At 38.8% G+C, this 22,797-nt stretch overlaps 1 protein-coding gene across 2 annotated transcripts in view; it reads left to right on the top strand.

Annotated features, from left to right (window-relative positions):
• The window catches only part of Psmd11 (proteasome 26S subunit, non-ATPase 11), a 38,876-nt gene that overhangs the window by 2,417 nt on the left and 13,662 nt on the right, over nt 1-22,797 (top strand). Inside the window, exons 2-5 of one of the 2 annotated variants that reach the window (XM_034506561.2) lie at nt 169-270; nt 7,743-7,867; nt 14,240-14,311; nt 14,859-14,916. In XM_034506561.2, coding sequence (XP_034362452.1) covers nt 169-270; nt 7,743-7,867; nt 14,240-14,311; nt 14,859-14,916 — 357 coding nt within the window. Of the gene's footprint in view, nt 1-168; nt 271-7,742; nt 7,868-8,019; nt 8,125-14,239; nt 14,312-14,858; nt 14,917-22,797 lie in introns of those variants that run through there. The other variant, XM_076936192.1, reaches the window with a different exon arrangement.

The following is a 22,797-nucleotide window of genomic DNA, read 5'->3' as shown; positions in this document are numbered from 1 at the left end:
ATTTGGTCATTTTACTTTAAAGGTTTTTTTTTTTTTTTTTAGCCCTTAGTTGTTTGCTAGTTTCATTCGGAGAATAGGCTAGAGTTCATAATGATCTTATAAGGGTCAATTTTCCTTTGCTTCATTTTTTTTTTATCATAATTTTAAGAGTTCATTTTCTTTTCTTAGTGAAGCGTGACATTCAGGAAAATGATGAGGAGGCAGTCCAGGTCAAAGAGCAGAGCATCCTTGAACTGGGGTCTCTCCTGGCGAAGACTGGACAAGCTGCTGGTAAGTCTTACAAATGGATTGTACCTTTAATGCTGTTGTCTGAAATGCCAGATGGAGTCTCTCAGAACACAAGATGGTATCTAACACCCAGTTCATTTGTGGAATTCAGTTTTATTTTCCTGACAACTTGATCTTCAGTTTTGAAGCACAAAAGTGTAGAGTTTTATTCTATAGGTGAGGGAAAGTCCTGTTTTTGTTGGACTATGGTAATCTGCAACTTGTTCTTTGTTTTGAGTTCTCACTATTTCCTTACCTGTCTACAGCAGCAGTCTTCAGCAAGACTAGTTCTTCATTGACTAGTTAAAGGGAGTGACTTTAGGCCCTTCACTTAAAATGGCTGCAGAGTTTGTATCCAAGTGACTCACTTTTTTCTGATGTAGAATGAGTAAGACATTAAATAATGCCTTTTAAAGGTGACTTCTTTGGTACCTGGCACTTTTGCATATTGTTGTCCAGACATCCAAGTGGTAATTGAACCATTAGCTGGTTGGGTTGAGAAGATAGATGGATGATGACCAATAAAGTAATAATATCATAAGCTTGTTTAAACTTAAAAATGGGTAATTTGTGTCACTTTAAAGTGAACTTAGAGGGGCTGAATAGGTGGCTCAAGAGTTATGAGTACTTGGTGCTCTTGTAGAGGATCCAGGATTTGGTTCCCAGCGCCTACACAGTGTCTCACAACTGTCTGTAACTCCAGTCTCAGACATGCATATGGTGCGCAGATGTACATTCATGCACGTAGCATAAATAAATAGTAAAAGAAGTTAAAGTGAAATTAGAATTTATTTGATTAGAATGAAGTGAGTTCTGCTAAGTCACCTCATAAGTCTCTCTCTCTTTTTTTTTAAGTTCATGTAAGTTTAGTTTAGTTTAGTAAGCCAAGAGAATGGTGGAGATAGTATAACAAAAATTCTTAAACTTGGATGGAGAGGTGGCTCAGTGGTTAACATCACTGACTGCCCTTCCAGAGGTCCTGAGTTCAATTCCCAGCAACCACACGGTGGCTCACAACCATCTGTAATGGGATCCAATGCCCTCTTCTGGTGTCTCTGAAGACAGTGACAGTGTATACAATAAAATAAATCAATCTTAAAAAAAATCTTGGACTTATAAACTAAGAACTTTTGCAACTAATGATAATTTATCTTTTAAATTACCACCTCAATCAGTAGAAAGTTAAGTAAAGATGTGGGTGGTTCATGTCTGTTATTCAGCACTTGGGAGGCAGAGGCAGGCTGATCTTTGTAAGTGTGAGACTAACCTGGTCTGTGTAGTGAATTCTAGGATAGTCAGGGTTATATAGTGAGAATCTGTCTCAAGAAAACAACAAAAACAACCTTGTGTCTAATATATATAGTGAGTGTTTCAGTAATGTTTTTCTAGTGAGGTACTGAAACCCCATTTCATGCCTTTCTCCTTTATTCTTGCTTCTCTGATATATGATTAGTTAGGCAGTATAATGCTTTACTCGTTGGATATTTTTTTCCCTTTGAGATAGTGACTTTCTGTGTAGCTCTTTTTTTTTGTTTTTGTTTTTGTTTTTTTTTTTTGTTTTGTTTTGTTTTTTTTTTTTTGATACAGGGTTTCTCTGTGTAGCCCTGGCTGTCCTGGAACTCACTCTGTAGACCAGGCTGGCCTCGAACTCAGAAATCTGCCTGCCCCTGCCTCCCAAGTGCTGGGATTAAAGGCGTGCGCCACCACCGCCTGGCTCTGTGAAGCTCTTGATGTCCTGAAACTTTTTTTTTTTTTTTTTTTGATTTTCAAGACAGGGTTTCCCTGTGTAGTCTTGGCTGTCCTGGAACTCACTTTGTATACCAGGCTGGCCTTGAACTCAGAAATCCGCCTGCCTCTGCCTTTCAGGTGCTGGGATTAAAGGCGTGCGCCACCACCACCCGGCGTCCTGAAACTTACTAGGTGGAACAGGCTGGCTTTAAACCTGCAGAGATCTACCTGTCTTTGCCTCCCATAAAGGTGTGTAGTACCACACCTGGCCACTTGCTGGAATTTTATAGGTGAAATATTATAGTTTGCAAAAACACTTCTAGACTACTTTTCTAAGACAGTTTGATTCTTATTGGTCAGTATTCACAGACTAGAAATCATAAGGAGGACTTGAAGCTTGTTGTATTTACCTATCTATGCGATAATTATTTGATAGATCTGTTGACTTTTAGCTTTGAAAACATGTCGATTCCCTTAATCTCCAATTTTGCGTTATTGTGCATTTCATAGTTACCTAGCACTGTGCTAAGTACCCTGCCTGAAAAGTCTACCATAGGATCACTGGTGGAAATATTATTAGGAGGTTAATGTATTACATAAAGTATGATGTATAGTGATCATTGAGAGTAGTTTTGAGCATTCGCAAACAAGATGCCTAAGCTCAGGGTCTGTGGAAATTTTCTTGGAAAACTTGAAAAGAGTCTGCTGAGTTTGTTAGATTCTAAGAAGGAGATTCTGATCATTAATTGCAGATAATTCCAATGAAATTAGGAATGATTTTCAGAAATTAAAATAAATATACAGACGTGGAAAGAAACTGAGTATATCTAAGAATAAACACTCAATACTAATTGATTAAGATAGGAAAGGAGATTTAAAATAAGATCAGATCATTTGTTCCTCTGTTAAGGTGAGAATAATTAGTACTTGGAAAATAATGCTAGCAGATACTAGTGACAAAGGCAGAATATTTAGTTCATATTTCACTTCTGCCTTTTCTAGGAAGGAAAATGATTTTCAAACAGAAAAGATAGAAATAACATCAGAAAGAATTAAAGACAAGGTAGGTGAGAGAAGAGAGAGAACATGGTCCTTCTAAGTTTCTCTTGCCTCTGACATTTTGTTTGTTGAAGTCAAAGGAGCACTAGCAGATGTGAGTGCAGAGCCACTTAATCAGGGAAGTCATGGAGGGCAAAGTATTTGAACACTGAGCTAGCAAATGGTATTCCACCTTTTAGAAAGCTAATACGTGGAAAATCAAGCAAGATATTATAAATTAGCCAGGGTGGTGGTGGTGCTTGCCTTTAATTCCAGCACTTGGTAGGCAGAGGCAGGAACTCCATGAGTTCCAGGACAGCTTCTCTGCAGAATGAGTTCCGGTGCAGCCGGGGCTACAAAGAGAAACCCTGTCCCAAACAAAACAAAAGAAAATAAACAAACAAAAAGTTACTACAAAATGAAATTAATGACCTAGGATAGGTGATTAATTAGGAGATTTTAATTAAAACTGGGTTATTTTGAACAAAATATTCCAGTCTCACCTTCAAAACTAGTAAATTTGCAGGGGACATGCCATCTGCCTTTGCAAACAAAGTTTAATTGAATATGGTCACGTCTATTTCTGTGTTTATGACTGTTTGTATTGCAGTGGAGTCATTTATAAGCTGCTACCATCTAAGACCATATAACCTTGCAAAGCTAAAAATATTACTGTCTGGCTTTTCACAGAAGTTTGCCAACTGTAGAGTAGAAGAATGAGATAGAATATATATTTGATGTGAGTAGGCTATTTTATATTTTGCCTGAGTATTAAATGATAGGTATAGGTTATATATTTACAGTAGGCTGAATAATTATTGAAATATATTAATAATTGTTTCCAAACTTGAGAAATCATACTGATTTGTTTTTGATTTTTTTTTTGATCAATATCTGGTTCCTATGGTTAAAGCCATAGCAGAAGGTGTGTTACTTTTGTAGTCAATACAGAGTAGATTTAAGAGTCAGAGTTACTGCCAAAGCTAGGAAGATTAGTTTAGTTATGAAGGTAACTAAATATATGTATATTCATTCATACATATATATATACACATCCATATACATCCATATATATCCATGGACTTAATGGACTTAGTGTGAACTAATAATGCCATCTTACTGCTGGGTTATAGAGATATACTCCTATAATCCCAGCAGATAAGAGTTGGAGGCAGGAGTTTTGTGAGTTTGATACTAGCCTGTGCTGCACAGTGAGACCTTTTCTCAAAAAAACACTTCCCCTCACTTTTTAAAAGAACTGCTTTGCTGGGCAGTGGTGGCGCCCACTTTTAATCCCAGAATTTGGGAGGCAGAGGCAGGTGGATTTCTGAGTTTGAGGCCAGCCTGGTCTACAGAGTGAGTTCCAGGACAGCCAGGGCTACACAGAGAAACCCTGTCTCGAAAAACAAACAAACAAACAAACAAACAAACAAACAAACAAACACACACTGCTTTGTAGTAGTTGTGTGGTAGCCAATTTTGCCCTACTCTGAGAACCCTCTTTGAGCATTTTCTTCAGTCCTAGTTACCACAAGCATATCAGAAATTCTTTTACCAACATAAGTTAACTCAGGAAAGTGACTAAGGGGATAAGTCATTGGAAACAGAGACACTGGAGGAACATTTGAAACAGTAACGATCGATCTTTTAGCTTTTAGAACAGGAAGGTTGAGGAAATGTGAATGATAACTAGTTACCTTAAAATATTGGAAGACAGTGGAAGGAAATATGATTTGCTAAAAAAAAGATACAGATTTGTGTCAAAAAATTCTTTGATCAAGATTGGAATAGGCTGCTTTTTGAACATATTAAGTCACTAAAATCACAGTTATCAAACATAATAGAAAAATATGGAAGAAAGATTATTGTGCCAGACTAGTTTTATAAATAAATAAAGCCATCATGAATTAGGGGCATATGTATCTCAATAGTGGAGTACATGCCAGCTAGGTGCTCCTCCAGCCTCTACAGGAACAATCCATGCTTGTATAGAATAATTAAAATTTGCATAAATACAGTATGGTGTGTGTGTATGTGTGTGTGTGTGTGTATGTGTGTATGTATGCGTATGCATGTAGACAGAGTCTCATTTCTGTTCTTTGGAGACAGGATATCTCTCCGTAGTTCATGCGGTGTGCCAAACTCACTGTGGAGTTTTGAACTCACTCACTGGGATCCTACTGTCCTAGCTTCCTAGTGCTGGGGCTAGGATTTTTTTTTTTTTTTTTTTTTTTGTTTGTTTGTTTGTTTGCTAAGAGCAAGAGGGATTTATTTTGCCAGTTGTTCCAGAGCTTTTGCTTGTTATAGTAGGGAGGGCACAAGTTGAACAGAACTGTTCAACTCAGGGTAAACAGGAGAGAATGGAAGCAGAGAGAAGGGCCCAAGAAGGAATTTGAAAAGAGAAAAAAGTTTACTGTTGACTGGTGTTTGTATGGAAGACTCAGTAGTTCCTTAGCTGAGCCTCTAAGGGCTGTATAGAATTTATGGAGGTTAGCAGACACTCAGGTGGACTTCTGGCCTGAAGGCACCTTGAAAGTAGGCTCATAGTGAATATATGAGCATAAATGATAATGCAGAATAGCAAGAAGTCTTAGACATTGGGAATCAAGTCCATCCTGGGGAGTGAAGGGACGGGTATTTCCATTCTGTGTAGCTCTTCTTTAGCACCTCACATAGTTCTGTGCATCCTCTGACTTTAGCAGATGAGGGTTTCAAGGACGAGGAATTTCTGTTTTCTGGAGGGCAAAGTTTGCTTGCCCTGAATTAGAGTTCTCAGGAGGATGAGTCTACAATTAGAGAATATTAAAAAGACACTGGCACTAGGATTGCTTCAACCTACATTCCCAAAATACTTCTTGTTTAGTTAAAGCATTTTCTAGGGGTTGGAGAGATGGCTCAGTAAAGAATGCTTGTTATTGTTTCAGAAGACCCAAGCTTGATTTTCACCACTCACAACCACCTGTAACTCTAGCTCTAAGGGCGTCTTGAGTTCTTTGATCTTTGACCTCTAAGGACATTTGCTCTTATTTGCAGGTGCACACATTTAATTAAAAACAATAAAAATAAATCCTAAAAACATTGTCTCTGGGTGGTGGTGGCACGCATCTCTAATCCCAGTATTTGGGAAGGAGGGGCAGGTGGATCCTTGAGTTTGAGGCCAGCCTGCTCTACAGAGTGAGTTCTAGGACAGCCAGGGCTACACAGAGAAACCCTGTCTCAAAAACAAAACAAAACAAAACAAAACAAAGCATTGTTTAATTTTTCTTGTTTAACAAGCACCTCTCTATTGCTATTAAAGTCACTCCCTTAGATTTCCTGAACTGCCCTCTATCTATCTATCTATCTATCTATCTATCTATCTATCTATCTATCTATCTATCTATCTATCTATCTATTTTTTGGTTTTTTGTTTTTCGAGACAGGGTTTCTCTGTGTAGCCCTGGCTGTCCTGGAACTCACTTTGTAGAACAGGGTGGCCTCAAACTCAGAAATCCACCTGCCTCTGCCTCCCAAGTGCTGGGATTAAAGGCGTGCGCCACCACCGCCCGGCTCCCTCTATCTTTTAAAAGGGAGAAGAAAGCTTTATGTTTGGTTGGGTTTTTGAGATGGGTTCTCTGTGATGGACAGCGGACAGCTTTATAAGTCATTACTTCAGACTTAGGTTTTGGAGATTTGTGAGGATTTTTTTTTAGGCCCCCCCCCCCCCAAGGTTTCCTCTGTGTAGCCCTGGCTGTCCTGGAACTCACTCTGTAGACCAGGCTGGCCTCGAACTCAGAAATCCGCCTGCCTCTGCCTCCTGAGTGCTGGGATTAAAGGCGTGCGCCACCACTGCCCTGGCTCTTGTGAGGAATTTTTAAAGTGTATAATGAAACTTATTAAGGACGAGTCATCCTGATATCACTGTGGCAAAGAAGGGTTATTGCTGAAAGGCCACACAGGGACACTTTAGAAGCCTGGAGTTGGAAACCTCTGTCTGAGGGAAACTGCTAAGGCATAGATTTGGAGGGTGAAAAGACCATTGTGACTTGATATTTGCTGGTTGTGATTTTGACCATAATGGCAGGTGCACAGCATAATTCCTGTTTTATAAAAGTCTTCTTGATAACAGAAGCACTTTACTGTGTTTCTTTCATTTAAATGGATAAATGATGCAGATGGGCCATTCTCAGGTTTTCACAGTGATCCAGAGAATAAGTGGGAGTGGAGTTCATACAACCTTTGTAGCTGATGACATTGTTGGTGTTCTATTACCTGCTGTGAGTTAAAAAAAAATTAAGACAGCATCTCATACTGTAGACTTGGAACTCATTATGTGACTGGCCTCAGAGTCACAATAATTCTTGTGCTTCCTGCTTAAGTGCTAGGATTACAGATGTGACCTACCACCACACCTGGCTTTGATGGGAATTGTATGTTCCATTAGACTGAAGCCAGGTATGATTTTTATTATAGTGGCTCAGTTTTCTTAAATAGAGTTTAATGGAGTTTTAAAAAAAAACAATGTATTTACTTGTGTCTATTTGGGGGATACATGCATGCCATGTGCTTGTGTAGAGCTTAAGACACAATTGGCAGGAATTGGGTCCAGGGGTTTAAGGTAGGCCATCAGACTTAGCAGCAAGCACCTTAAGCCCTTGAGGCCCAGCTTTTTAAATGAAGATTTTTGTTTCTAATACTACATTTTATTTTCTGAATTGCCATCCACACAGAGCTTGGAGGACTCCTGAAGTATGTACGACCTTTCTTGAATTCCATCAGTAAAGCTAAAGCAGCTCGTCTGGTTCGGTCTCTTCTTGATCTGTTTCTAGATATGGAAGCAGCTACAGGGCAGGAGGTAAGTTATATTAATGATAGGAAGCAGATAGTATGGAGAGAAGTGTGTTTCAGTGAAAGATGCCTGCTTACTTCACTGTGGTACTGTGTGGAAGGGACAGCTGGGAGGATGCTCAGGACTTATCATGTCAGTTTCTCTTTGTTACAGGGCATTTGATACTTTGAGTCTGTTCCATGCTTTGCTTTGTAAGTGGAGATTGTCAGTGGTCCCTGGAATCCTCATTACATCAGGGTCACAAACTGATTCTTGTCTTTGAGGTATTGTATTGCCACACCTTTGTAATGTTTTCTGTGTCTGTGGTACCTTTCATCTTGTGTCACGAAGTTTCTTATGAGTACCAGTTAAGCCTTGTGGCATCTTTTCTTGTATGTTTTGTATGGCTTATGTGCCTTTATTAAGGGGTGAGCATCCATCTGTTGTGTTTCATGTGTTGGGAAGTGACTGATGTTTTTATACATGTTACTTACAAGTTTAAACTGGACTTTGAGCTGTTCAAAAGAGGTCCTCTCTGGAACCAGTATTTACTGAGTGCCTTTAGTAATACTATAGCCAGTAGGGATAAAGTCAAAAAAATACAGCAATACTCTCATGAAGATTACATTTTAAGAGGGAAGGCAGATAATATATAAGATGTATGATAATACATAAAGTCAAGGGCTGGAATTGCTAGTTGCTTATACGTCTGACTATCTTAGGTATATCTTAGGTGAACTTGCAGGTAAAAACAAAATTCCACAGTAGTATATTGGACTGAGTGAGGGATTTCAGAAATCCAGGACACATGGGTCCTACTTTGGAATTACATTTTGTTTAGTCTGTTTTCTTGTTTTGATGCTTTTTTATTTTTTAAGATTTATTTATTTTTTATTTACTTATTTATGTGTATTAGTGTTTTGCCTGCATGTATGTATATGTACTACATATGTGTCTGGTGCTCTTTGAGGCCAGAAATGAGCATTCGATGCCCTGGAACTAGTCTTATGGATTGTAGTGAGCCCTTATGTGGGTGCTGAGAACTGAACTCAGGTCCTTTACAAGAACAGTCTGGGCTCAGCACCACTGAGCCATCTCTCCAGCCCCACTCTGATGAAGCCAAGCTATCACCTTTATTCCTTGTTTCTGGTTTATGATAGTAGCTCAAAAATAGATAATATTTTTTTAGATAAATATAGATAGAATATAGATAAAAATAGATAAAAATATTTAGATAAATATTTTTGAATCAAAGTATAGTTATTTGGTGAATTAAAGAAATATACTTTTTAGAAATGTGTTTTTTAAAATTTTTATTTATTTAGTTTTTTATCAAGTCTTAAACTTGTTTTCTAAATTGTTCTTTGTATTCATGGGTTCATCTTTGGTCTTATCTTTCTTAAGATAAGAAATTCTACTTGAATGTTGGCTTCTGACTAATAAATGCTACTTTGAACTTTTTAGGTTAAAAATAATTTTTTTCAGTTTTTTTTGTTTGTTTGTTTTTGGGTTTTGGGTTGTTTTGTTTTGTTTTTTGTTTTTTTGTTTTTTGTTTTTGTTTTTTGGTTTTTGAAGACAGGGTTTCTCTGTATAGCCTTGGCTGTCCTGGAACTCACTAGGTAGACCAGGCTGGCCTGGAACTCAGAAATCTGCCTGCCTCTGCCTCCCAAGTGCTGGGATTAAAGGCGTGCCCCACCACCGCCCGGCTTGTTTTTGTTTTTTAAAGACAGTCTCACTATGTATCCTTGGCTAAACTGGAACTCACTATGCTCACTATGCTGACCCAGACTGGCTTGGGATTCAGAGAAATCCACCTGCCTCTGCTTCTGGAGTGCTAGGATTAAAAGCATACGCAACCAGGCCTTTAATCCTTAGTCCTTTGTGGAAGTTCTCAGCTCATAACTTGGTGCTCTTTATTTGATCAATGGGACTTACTGGCCTTTGTTACATGGCTCCATGTTTGGGTGCTCTCTCTCTCTCTCTCTCTCTCTCTCTCTCTCTCTCTCTCTCTCTCTCTCTCTCCCCCCCCCCCTTCTGTTTCTGTCCATTGTAGTTGTTCATTTCGCCAATTAATGACCTTCCTTCCTTTTCTTATAGTAAAGGGAAGTACTTGGGCTTGTTGTAGAAAAATTAAATACTTAATTTGTCCTTTTTAGAGGTGTCTCACTATGTAGTCCCGACTGGTCTGGAATTTGTTAGGTATGCCAGCCTGGCCTCAAACCAATAGAGATCTTCCTGCATCTGCTTTCCTAGGACTACCCATGACAGGCTCATTTGTTCTTCAGAATCAGGCTTTCATAGCTCAGGCTGGTGTGAAACTTGACATCCTCTTTTAGCTTTCCAGGTGCTGCCATTAGAGGCGTGCACTACCATACCTGGCTGCATTTTGTCATGTTTGTATGTGTGTGTAACTTTATTGTTTAGTAAAGACTTTTTTTTTTGACAATTAGCCATTTAACTTTTATCAAAAAAAAATTCTGTCTATTCCATTGATTGGATTTTTTGATAGTTTTCGTGGGTTATAGGTTACTTGCTATTAAAAAAATTCTACTTTGTGTGTGTACCCATGTTGTGTGATGCATGTGTGGGGGTCAGAGGACAGCTTTCTGGATTATAGGCGTGTGCTACCACACCTGACTTCCATACTTTCTTTCTCCTTGCCTCCCCCAACCTTTTCTTTTCTTCTTCTTTTTTCCTCTCTTCTTCTGTCTTCTCTTCTCTTCTTTCTTTCTTTCTTTCTTTCTTTCTTTTCTTTTTTTTTTTTTTTGAGATAGGGTTTTTATGTGTTGTCCTGGAACTGAGGAGACCTGCCTGCCTCTGCCTTCTGAGTGCTATGATTAAAGGTGTGCACCATTACCGCCTGGCTTTATATTAGTTTTCTTTTTAGCTATTTTGTCTTTTATTTTTTAATTTTTTTTTTTAATATTTTCTTGTTTTCTTTAGAGACCATCTTACTGTAGCCTTGAACTTAAGAGATCTGTGTGCCTCTGCCTCTTGAGTGCTAGGATTAAAGGTGTGCACCAACACTGCCTGGCTTATTTTCAAAGGTATTTTACCAACTAGCATTCTAAAAATTTTATATCTTTTCTGTTCTTGCTTAAGCCTTCAGTGGCTCTGCACTGTCAGCTTTAGGTAATTCATGGCTTTCTGGAACACAATACACTACAGCACCTTGAGCTCCCCTTTCTGGATACTGTTTCAGGCTTGGTTTGCCGAGAACCTATCTGCTCTTCATGTGTGGTTTTCCTTCTGTAATTCTGTCTCAGGTTTACTTTCTTGGACATTTTTTCTTATTAATGTTGATGTGATCTTGGCTTCTTCAGTGACCTACATTGTATTTTATACATGTTATATTTCTGATTTTTTTTTTTGCCTTAAACGACAATTATGCATTTGCCTTATCATCTTTAACATAGTTTCACTCAGGAATTCTACCTGGAGGTAACTCAAGGCTTTCCTCATTCCCAATACATGTCACATTCTATGGTTATTTAAATTTTTTTTTAGATTTGTTTTATGTGCATAAGTGTCTTGCCTGCATGTACATATGTGCACTATGTGTGTTCAGTGCCTGAAGAGGTCAGATGAGAATGTTAGATCCCCTGAAACTGGGATTACAGGCAGTGAGCAGCTGCCATGTAGGTGCTGGGAACCAAACCCAGGTCTCCTTCGAGAGCTGCCAGTTGTTTTTAACAGCAGAGCTCTCTTTCTGGCCCCTGAGAGTAGTTTGTCTTAAAGGAATTACATAATTAGTACTTGAAGGAGAAGGAATATCAGGCCTTGGGTGTTCAGAAAATATTTTCTTGAATTAAGATCTGAGGCTTTTTTTTTTTTTAACTTACTGATTTTATATGTATGGATGTTTTGTGTACATGTGTGTTTGTGCACCAGGTTGTGTCCTCAGAAGTTAGAAGAGGTTGGTGAATCCTTGGGGACTGGAGTTAGACAGTTGTGAGCCCCTGTGAAGGTGCTGAATGTTGAACCTGGGCCCTCTAGAAGAGCAACCAGTGCTCTTAACTGATTAGCCATCTCTTCAGCCCCTAGATAGGGTTTTATTTAATGGACATATGAATATACCTCCTTTCCTTGTCTAGATGACTCACAAGTTTTTGTTGTGGGGAAATTGATACAATGTTTATTCTTGGCTCTTTAAAATTCTCTGGTAATGTGAAAACATAAAGAAGAAAGGCATAGATGGCTCACTCTTTTAGAACTGTTGAGGTCTGAGGATATTGTTAAGGGAGCTAGACTTGTGTTAAAGAGCTTTGTATCAATAATACAGGAGGGAGGGGTTGGTGGAATGGCTTATCTGGTAAAGATGCCTGCTGCCAAGCCTGATAACCTTATATCCATCCTTGGTATCCACATGGTGGAAGGAAAAACTAAGTCACTGAGACAAAATAACTATGTAGCAAGCTCCATGATCTTTACATTTTTTTCTCTGGGACTGGCACTGGTTTCTTAATTATTATCATAGATGAAGCAAACCAATATACTCAGTAATTGAAAATAGATTTCAAATTCATTTGTAAGGCAGAGAAACTTTCTTGTTCTAGGAGAGTGTCTGTAGTGACCTTAACTGAAGTCCTGGTTGAAGGAGAAAGAACTCTGGGGGCAGGGAAAGCTGATACATGACCTTGTGAAACTAGCTTAACATCTGGATTATCAGGGAAATGAAGGTGGGTGAGATGCTAGAGTAGACTCAGCTGTCTCTTGCTTAGGACTATTTTGGAGTTTTTTATTTTATGTGCATTGATGTTTTGCCTGTACGTGTGAGGGTATTAGATTCCCCTGGAACTGGTGTCACATGTGGGTCCTGGGAATTGAACTTGGGTCCTCTGAAGAGCAGCTAGTGCTATTAACTGCTGAGCCATCTCTTCAACCCCTTGGAGTATTTATTGAAGTACAACATAGTATAGAGGAATGTACCAGTTTCTCAGCATTCATTTTGTGTTATTTGGAAAAGTACTCCATTTTCTTATCCCCACAAGTTATATATGACTTAAGACTATTGTATTTTTCTTGTTAAAAATATTCAAAACAGCCAGGTGGTGGTGGTGGCAGCAGTGTATGCCTTTACTTCCAGGACTCAGGAGCAGAGGCAGGTGGATCTCTGTGAATTGGAGGACAGCCTGGTCTACAGAGCTAGTTCTAGAGTAGTCAAGGCTACACAAAGAAACTGTGTCTTGGAAACACAGAAAAAAAAATCAGAATATTTTCAGTTTATCCATATCATGAATATATCTTGAATTTGTCTTTTTATAACATACTGCAGAACTTTTAAGGTTGTGATTGGCTTGCTTTTAGTTTAGTTTTTGTTTTGTGGGGATCATTTGTATTTAGCATTGGAGATTAAGTAGCCACCAGGGGGCTTCAGTGAGGAGTTAGTTAGAATTCATTAGCCTAGTCCTAGTGAATTGTCTCAGTGTTGTTTGTCAGTCTCATCATGTTAGATTATTCTCTTCAGTTTTCCTCTCTCACAGCATCTCTCAGAAGAACTTTAAATTTACAAAAGAACCCATTGCCTTAGCAGTTCTCCAGAAAGTTCAGTTTCTCTTTCATCGCCTTGTAGTCTTATTAGCAACCTTTTAAAAAAAGATTTATTTTATTTATATGAGTACACTGTCAGTGTCTTCAGATACACCAGAAGATGATATCAGATGGCTGTGAGTCACCATGTGGCTGCTGGGAATTGAACTCAGGACCTCTGGAAGAGCAGTCAGTGCTCTTAACCGCTGAGCCATCTCTGTAATCCCTAGCTTCTCCTTTAATATAAACTAAGTTTACTGTATTTGTTTTTCTGTGTGAATGATAATAGTGTTTAGGAGAAAGAGTGAGCTAGATGTTTTGAGCCTCCCAGCTGTTAGGAATGAAGCTTTTTGTGTGTGTGGAGTTTTACCTCTTTTTACTAGCATAGTCACAGTGTTTACGATACAGTTGTGCTTTCTGTGCTTTAAAGACACCTACAATGTCATAAAAATAGACATTCCAGGACTATGTGTTAAAAATTCTGAATATCTAGTAGGAAGGTAAAAGACTTTTTCCAAAGAACACTTTTGTTACTGAGACAGGGTCTCTGTATTTCCCTGGCTGTCATGGAAGTCACTATGTAGACCAGGCTGTCTGGCCTGGAACTCATAGGGATTTGCCTGCTACTTTCTCCCAAGTGCTGGAACTAAAGGTGTGCATGCCAGGGCCAAAGAATATAATTTTTAAAAGCCAAGTTGCTTCTTGATTACAGCATAAGCATTACATTTTGAGATCTCATGGGTCAGCATCCTACGGACTGTGAATAACATGGGGGATATGAAAGAAGGGAGTTAGAGCTTTCCTGCTTCTAATTGTGCTTAGTTGGAAGAAGGTAAGGGCATCATGTTACATGTATGTCTCTCTTGGCAGGTCGAGCTATGTTTAGAGTGCATCGAGTGGGCCAAATCAGAGAAAAGAACTTTTTTACGCCAAGCATTGGAGGTAGGTGTCTACTAACATTGGCTTCAGATCTGTAGTTAGATAAGATGTAAGTGTAAGTAGTACCACTCTGTCACTTGAGGGTTCTTGACAGTGCTTCCAGTTACAGGAATGTCCCTGCTAGAAGTTCGTTCCCTCCCTCCCTCCCTCCTTCCCTTCCTTCTGTTTTTAGCAACATTGTCTTATTCTACAGCTCAGGATGGCTTCAGACCTTTGGCAAAGTTTTTTGTTTCAGTCTCCCTGAATTCTGGATTTATAGATGTGAGCTACCATGCTTGGTGATTTTCTTTTAAATTATTTTGATTTCTTCTTGAAGTTTTGAGGTACTTTTGCTATTTTGGTATAGAAAATAAGCAGTGCTATGGTATAGTTAACAGTCATTTGGCCATAGTAAGAAATAGTACTGGGCTGAGGTCAGTTGTTGTGTTGAAATTGATGTTATCATCCGATCTTGTATAGAACAGTAAGTGTTCTGTGATTATCAACCTTTGATTTCTTTCTGTGGCTTTTCCCCTTGTTCCCTGTAATCAGTGCCTGTTCTCTTTCCTAGGCAAGGCTGGTGTCTTTGTATTTTGATACCAAGAGGTACCAGGAAGCATTACATTTGGGTAAGTAAACTGGTAGAAATCAAAATAAGACCTCTAAACTAGCTAAATGAGTGGATTCCAAACTTGGTTATTCTTACTGATTATTAATAATCATTTTACTTGTATGTAAGAAGTATTTCAGGTCATTTACAATTTATAAACTAACAAATTTATAAGATTTGTCACAGTAAATTCCTGTTTTAGATTTCTGAAAGACTGGGGTAGATGTGCAGCTCAGTGCTAGTGTTTACCTAGTAGCATGGGAATATATTTCTAGGAAGCCAACTTTTCTCAATTTTATTGACCAGACTTCAGTTTTATGTTTTTTTTTTTTTTTTTTTTTTTTTTTTTTTTCCCCGAGACAGGGTTTCTCTGTGTAGCTATGGCTGTCCTGGAACTCACTCTGTAGACCAGGCTGTCCTCGAACTCAGAAATCCGCCTGCCTCTGCCTCCCAAGTGCTGGGATTAAAGGCGTGCGCCACCACCGCCCGGCCAGACATCAGTTTTAAGCTTTAAATATAAAGTAGTAAAAGTCATTTCATTGAAATAGTAGCTGAATTTTTTTTTTTTTTTAGTTTAGTTTATATATAATATCTTGGTAAATTTCAGATTTAATTTTTTAAATTATACAAATTTTTTATAGGCTACTATAAAGCTTATATATATATGTATATATATATGTGTAATTTTTAATTTTTAGTTTATGTGTATTGGTGTTTTGACTGCATGTATGTCTGTGTGAGGATGTTGGATCCTCTGGACATAAGTTACAGTTGTGAGCTGCCATATGCATTCTGGGAATTAACCTGCATCCTCTGGAAGAGCAGCCAGCATTCTTTAACTGCTGAGCCATCTCTCCATTCCCCTGTAATTTATTTTTTAATATTTATTTTTATGTGTATATATCTATGTGAATATTTTCACATCTGTGCATATCCATGGAAATCAGAAATGTTGGATCCCTGTAGCTGGAGCTACAAGTAGTTGTGAGCTGCCTGATGTAGGTACTGAGATCTGAACTCACAGGTCCGCAGGAAGAGCATTAACTTAACATCTTAACTGCTGAGCCATCTCTCTAGCCCCTGTATTACTATTTGTAATATACTTCAAATCTACTTTATTTTTGTTTCATTTTTGTTTTGGTGGGGGAGGGAGAATACATTTATGCAAATAACACAGTGTGTCTGTGGAGGTCAGTGGACAATTTTTAGGGAGTTGGTTCTTTTCTTCTAACTTGTGGATTCTGAATTGAACTCAAGCTTAGTGACAAGCCATTTTGTTGGCCTTTAGTCTCTTAAAATTTGAAAATGGAGCTGGGCATAGTGAATCATGTTTCTGTCAAAAGTCCACAAATGGGGATGGCTTAGTTGGCCAAATGCTTGTTTGCTGTGCACACACAAGGATCTGAGTTTGATTCCTAGAACTCAAGTACAAGGCCTTCAATCCCATTATTGGGAGACAGAGACAGAGACAGAGACAGAAAGATCCCTGAGGCTTACTGGTCAGTCAGCCTGTCCTAACCTGTGAGGCAGCTCCAAGTCTCATTGAAAGATCCTGTCTCAAGAACACAAGGTGTATAGCTCCAGAGGAACACCGAAATTAGTGGTGGCGAGTTGTATAACTTAGTGACTATGCTGAAACAAACAACCCACTGAATTATATAACTTTGATAAGGTGAGTTCTGGTGACTGGGGAGATAGCTCAGTTTGTAAAAATGCTTGCTATACAAACTTGAGAACCTGAGTTTGATCCCCAGAACTCATGTAAAAAGCCAGACTTCTAATTCTAGTACTAGGGAGAGAGAGAAAGGAGGGAGGAAAAGGAAGAAAGAGAACTGGTTCCTACAAGTTGACCTGGTTTACATATACACACACATACAGAGACATGTCAGGAAATTAAGTGCTTATATTTTTGTAAGTTGGGTATGGTTTTTTTTTTTTTATTGTTTTAATGTTTTTATTAGCATATGATTATATATAATGAGATTCATTATTACATTTTTATAGAGGTCATTCATACTCCTTCTGTTATGCTTTTTTTTTTTTTTTTTTTTTTTTTTTTTTTTTTTTTGGTTTTTTGAGACACGGTTTCTCTGTGTAGTCTGGCTGTCCTGGAACTCACTCTGTAGACCAGGCTGGCCTCGAACTCAGAAATCCGCCTGCCTCTGCCTCCCAAGCGCTGGGCTGTTATGCTTTTTTTTTTTTTTTTGTTTTTTTTGAGACAGGGTTTCTCTGTGTAGTCCTGGCTGTCCTGGAACTCACTCTGTAGACCAGGCTGGCCTCGAACTCAGAAATCCGCCTGCCTCTGCCTCCCAAGTGCTGGGATTAAAGGCGTGCGCCACCACCGCCCGGCACTGTTATGCTTTTTTATCTTTCCCCAATGCTAGTCTCTTTTTGTTCTGATTGGCTTTCCTTTACTCATGTTTTCCTTTGTGATCCAGTGAATTAAATGATCTTTAAATACCCTAGAAATCTCCCATTGCTTGCTGTTGGATTTATTTTATGTGTATAAGTGTTTAACCTGCATGTATTGTGTATGTAAACTGTGTGCATGCCTATGGGTGGTATAAGTCACCATGTGGATACTGGGTTCTCTGCAAGAACAGTAAGTGTTTTTAACCATTGAGCCTTCTTTCCAGTTACATATTTTTTTGAGACAGGTTTTTAAGACAGGCTTCTGTTTTAGCTTTCCTCTGTTAGGATTACAGGCACATGGTACCATGCCTGTCTCTACTTGCTCTTTATAAATAATAATAATAATCATCATCATCATCATCATCATCATCATCATCATCATCATCTCATTTCCCTTATGATTTATTAAGTTAAAAATTGAAGGGAACCATGGAGTTGGCTTGGCTTACTTGCCTTGAGAGGCATGTGTCATTCGTTAAGTTAAAAATTGAAGGGAACCATGGAGTTGGCTTGGCTTACTTGCCTTGAGAGGCATGTGTCATTCGTTTTTCAAGTATTTACACTGACTTTTTAGCACCCTGAGAAAAAACAGCCTCTGCTCTAGTGACTTACTGGATCTGGGATATTCAATTGGCCAGACAAAATATCTCCAAAGGACTGTGACTTTGAATTTTTTTGGAAGGGCCCAGAGATGTTCTGTAGAAGTAAGACCATTCTTCTCCAAATTAAAAAAAAAATTTTTTTTTACTGTATATATAGAAGACAAAATATTATGTGAAGTAGCAATACAATGCTCCCCCTCCTTTGTTTTTAAATAACATTTAAGTTGTCCATTATCTCTTTTTACAAAAGATAGACCCTGAGGGTTTTATTGTTTGTTTGTTTATTTATTTATTTATTTGGTTTTTTGAGACAGGGTTTCTCTGTGTAGCCCTGGCTGTTCTGGAACTCACTCTGTAGACCAGGCTGGCCTCAGAACTCAGAAATCCACCTGCCTCTGCCTCCCTAGTGCTGGGATTAAAGGCGTGTGCCATCATTGCACACTGAGGGTTTTAAAGAATGTTTATGATAGGGGTTATATCAAACTTTTGGCAAAATTTCTGAATAGACTTGTATGTATGTAGGAGCACTTTTTTTAATAATTTCTTTTAATAAGGAATACAAGCTTAAATAATCCAATTTTTATTTTTGTAAACAGATCTTGTAGCATTTTATTACTTTTAGCAGAAAGCATTCATATAATGTATAAGAAAAGAAGAAACTTTTTTTTCCCCCTTGCTGAATGCCTGTCAGTAGCTGAGGCATTACCTGTCCTTGAAGGGTTGTAGCCAGAGTTAATCCTTGAGTATATGAAGGTACTTGAGTATATAATATCTCCCTTTTAAAAAAAATAACATTTGGCAGTCTGGCATGTAGCATTAACATTTTCTTTTTTTTTAGTTTATTTTTATTTATTTTTTTATTTTATTTTTTTATTTTTTAATTTTTATTATTATTATTATTTTTTGCATTAACATTTTCATATGCTAGTTTAACAGTAAACATTCCTGCCTCCCTGTCAACTATCAGATGATTGACCACCTGCAGAAGATGAGAAACAAAATCTTGATATGGCTCATCAGGCCCCCGTCTAATTTTAGAGATTTTTTTTTTTTTCCCAGTCTTTATTCCAGAATTTGTTAAGTTAGGCCATGCTTGTAAAAACCAAAGTGTTGATTTATCCACAAACCTTAGGGGGCTCTGTGGTCATGTGGTCTGTCAGTTGAGCATCATTATATATGCCTTCTCCTACTAACACTTCAGAAGTTAAGGGTTCATTGTTTTGTTGATTTCTTTTTTTTTTATAAAAAAGATTTATTTATTTTATGTATATAAATACACTATAGCTATCTTTAGACACACCAGAAGAGGGCATCAGATCCATTACAGATGGTCGTGAGCCACCATGTGGTTGCTGGGAATTGAACTCAGATCCTTTGGAAGAGCAGTCAGTGTTCTTAACCACTGAGCCATCTCTCCATCCCCTATTTTGTTGATTTCTAATAGCTTGGTCCTGACATCTTTCTGAATAATTTGTCTTCCACAGTACATATTTATCCTTAGTAAAACAAGTATTTGTTAAGATCCTCCAGTCAGAGGGAAGGAAAGTTTTCCCAGAAATAGAATCAAGGAGAGACAGTATAAAAGGAACAGTTGGTCCATATTGAGCACAAGTCTGCTGAAAATCCTTAAGAGTCTTAAATGAAATGGGAATATAATTTCTAACACATTGCCTTGGGTTATTAGGATTGGATGTTTCATTCACTGGTAAAAGAAAGTTGTTTTTTTTTTTTTTTTTTTTTTAAAAAAACAAAAGCTTTATTTTATGTATGTGAGTACACTGTAGCTGTCTTCAGACACACCAGAAGAGAGCATCAGATCCCATTACAGATGGTTGTGAGCCACCATTTGGTTGCGGGGAACTGAACTCAGGACCTCTGGAAGAGCAGTCAGTGCTCTTAACCGCTGAGCCATCTCTGCAGCCCAGAAAAAAAAAAAGTTAACATGCTGTCAGGACCTGCACTTAATGGACAGGGTAGAGAGTGGGGGAAATTGGAGCTGGGGTGAGGGGAGCAAAATCAGCACAACGAGAAGGAGAATCCTCAACCCTTAGCAGAGGGGTGGGGGGCAGGCTACATAATTTATCTTGAGATTCTAATTTTTCTTTGTATGTTTACAGTGTTCTGTTTTTTTCTTGCTCACTTTCATTTTGTTTTAGCTGTGTCGTTTTAATTTTTTACTGTTTTTATTTCTTTTCAAAGCTGAAGAGCATCATTAGAATCTTTTCCTAGTCCTCTTGCATCTGATTCTCCCTTAATTGCTCTTCCTAACTGTGACCAAATTCTGGGATCCAGAGATCCCTCTTTAGGGAAAGCAGGCTAATGAACTCCAGGAAGTTCACAGACTGATAGCACGGCTTCAGCTCTTTCTTCCAGCAACTTTGTTACTCTTTGAACCCTGCTAGTCCCATCTTTTTATCTCAGTGAAAGTTCCTGCCCTGTTATACTTGTGTGCACATGATTCCCAAGAGTTACTCACCTTTTAACTTTTTCTCCCTTTTTCTTTCTTTTTAAATCCCCATATTTCATGTCCCTGTTCAGGGCCACCTGTAAGCACCAGCTTACTTACTGGTTCAAGGTTATTTGATAATGGCCTCAAGGAATTAAATCAGGCCATGCTGGAGGGGCCACAGCACAACTGAGGCTATGACAGTTTTATTGAGAACAGTGAGACTTCTATCTTTATCAGCAACAGAATATAATGACAGTTGCCAGGATCGATACGATTGTAGTTGCCATGATACAATGATGTTTCCAAGGTATATAGGGTATACAAAATTAATGTCTAAAACCAATTGTCTTGTCAAGCTTCCATGCCTCTTTGGCTACTAAGGAACACACCAGAGAAACACTAAGTGATCTGAATGCTTCACTGCCTGAGGGAGTGCCTCAGTTTCTCAGGAATTCCTGAGAATTGGAAGGCACATTGTGCCCCAGGAGCCATGGAATCTAATGTGAAAAATCTATGGAGCATGCTTCTAAGGCAGCTAGGCCAGGCCAGCTCCACGATTCCTTGAAGAAAATATTGCCAGTATTTAGTTTTTATCCTGCAAAAATGGCTGGTGCATTCTTCCTTCCCTCCCCCCTCCCCTCCCCTCCCCCCTCCCCTCCCCTCCCCCCTCCCCTCCCTCCCTCCCTCCCTCCCTCCCTTCCTCCTTATTTGTATATTTTTTGAGGCAGGGTTCTCTGTTGTGTCTCTGTCTGTGTTGGAACTTTCTCTGTAGACCCAGCTGGCCTCAAACTCAACAGTTCTGCCTGCCTCTGACTCCAAAGTGTTGGGATTAAAGCTGAGCACCATCATGTCTGGCCAATAGTTTCATACGTTTTAAGAAGATAGTAGCTTTTTAAAAAAAGCTAGCTTTATAATGTTCGTTCATTCATGCATGTGTATGTATGTGTTCTCCTCAAGATCTGTCTGTCTGTCTGTCTGTGTCTATCCATCCATCCATTTAGAGACAAGGTCTCAAGGAGCCCTATTGTTCTTCAGGAATGTTCTAATTATTGATTGATTGATTGATTGATTGGCCCAAAGCCTTTTTATATATAGAATAGTTGGCTTCAACTTACAAGATCCATCAGTGTCTCTGCCTCTGTCTCCTGAAATAATGGTGGATGATACTCTGCTTGACTCCATCTTGTTTTTGAGACAGGGACTTAGGTCTTCCTGATTAGGATACATTGGCTGGCCATTGAGCTCCTGGGGATTCTCCTGTCTCTGCCTCCCCAGAATTGGGATTAAAAGTGTCACCACACCTTGATTTTTCTTTTCTTTTTTTTTTTTCTTCCCTTTTTTTGTTCTGGGGCATGAACTCAGGTCCTCAGGTTTGTGTGGCAAGTACTTTACAGACTGAGTTATTTCTCCAGCCCCTAAAATTCACCTTTTAGAGTTACATAATTCAGTGATTTTTTTTTTTTTTTTTTTGGTAAAAACTGTATTCACTTAAGTTGTGCAATGACCACAACTAATTCCAGAACACTTCTATCACTTCAGAAAGAAGCTATCTCTAGTCACTTCTCATTAATTCTTCATTTCTCACCCCATTTTCCAAGCCCTAGGGAACTGCTGCTTGATTTCTGTACAGATCTTTCTGTTTAGGACAGTTTCTATGAATGCAGTTATATAATATGTGGTCATTATTTGTTAGAATAATGTTCTCAAGATTCACCCATGTCGTCACATGTGTCAGCACTTCATTATTGCTAAACAAGTGTCCACTGGATGTACCGTTTGTGTGCATGTGTGTTGGTTCATGCATGTATGAAGTGTCTTATTGATGCTGGGTATCTTCTTCAATCATTGTTCACCTTAGTTTTGAGACAGGGTCTCTCACTGAGAATGGTGGTTCATGGATTGGCTAAACATGATGGCCACCAATTCCTGAGGATCCTTTTACCTCCGTCTTTGCAATAACCTTTCACTTGGGTGCTGGAGATCAAAACTCATGTTGGTGTAGAAGCACTTTGCCAACTGAGCAGTCTCCAGCCTGTGGCTGTGTCCTCCTGTTCATCACATGGTAGGATTTTGTAGGTAGATCTTATTCAACGTGCCCACATATGGGGGCCCAAGCCCAATAGGGTCTCAGCAAACATATGGAAGTTAGAGGACAACTTTGTTTTTTTTGAGACAGGGTTTCTTTGTGTGGCCCTAACTGTCCTGGAACTAGCTCTGTAGACCAGGTTGGCCTGGAGCTCAGAGATCTACCTACCTCTGCCTCCTGAGTCCTGGGATCAAAGGCATGTAGCAACAGACCTCAAAGGACAACTCTTGACAGTCAATCTCACCTGTCATTTCATGGAATCCAGGAATTAAACTCAGATCCCCAGACGTGAGTGCAGGCACCTCTACCTGCTGCTCAGCCATTTGCTGAGTACAAAACTTACTTTAAATC

This window comes from Arvicanthis niloticus, chromosome 6, assembly GCF_011762505.2.
Source record: "Arvicanthis niloticus isolate mArvNil1 chromosome 6, mArvNil1.pat.X, whole genome shotgun sequence".
NCBI lineage: Eukaryota > Metazoa > Chordata > Mammalia > Rodentia > Muridae > Arvicanthis > Arvicanthis niloticus.
This window is presented reverse-complemented; position numbering and strand designations above follow the sequence as displayed.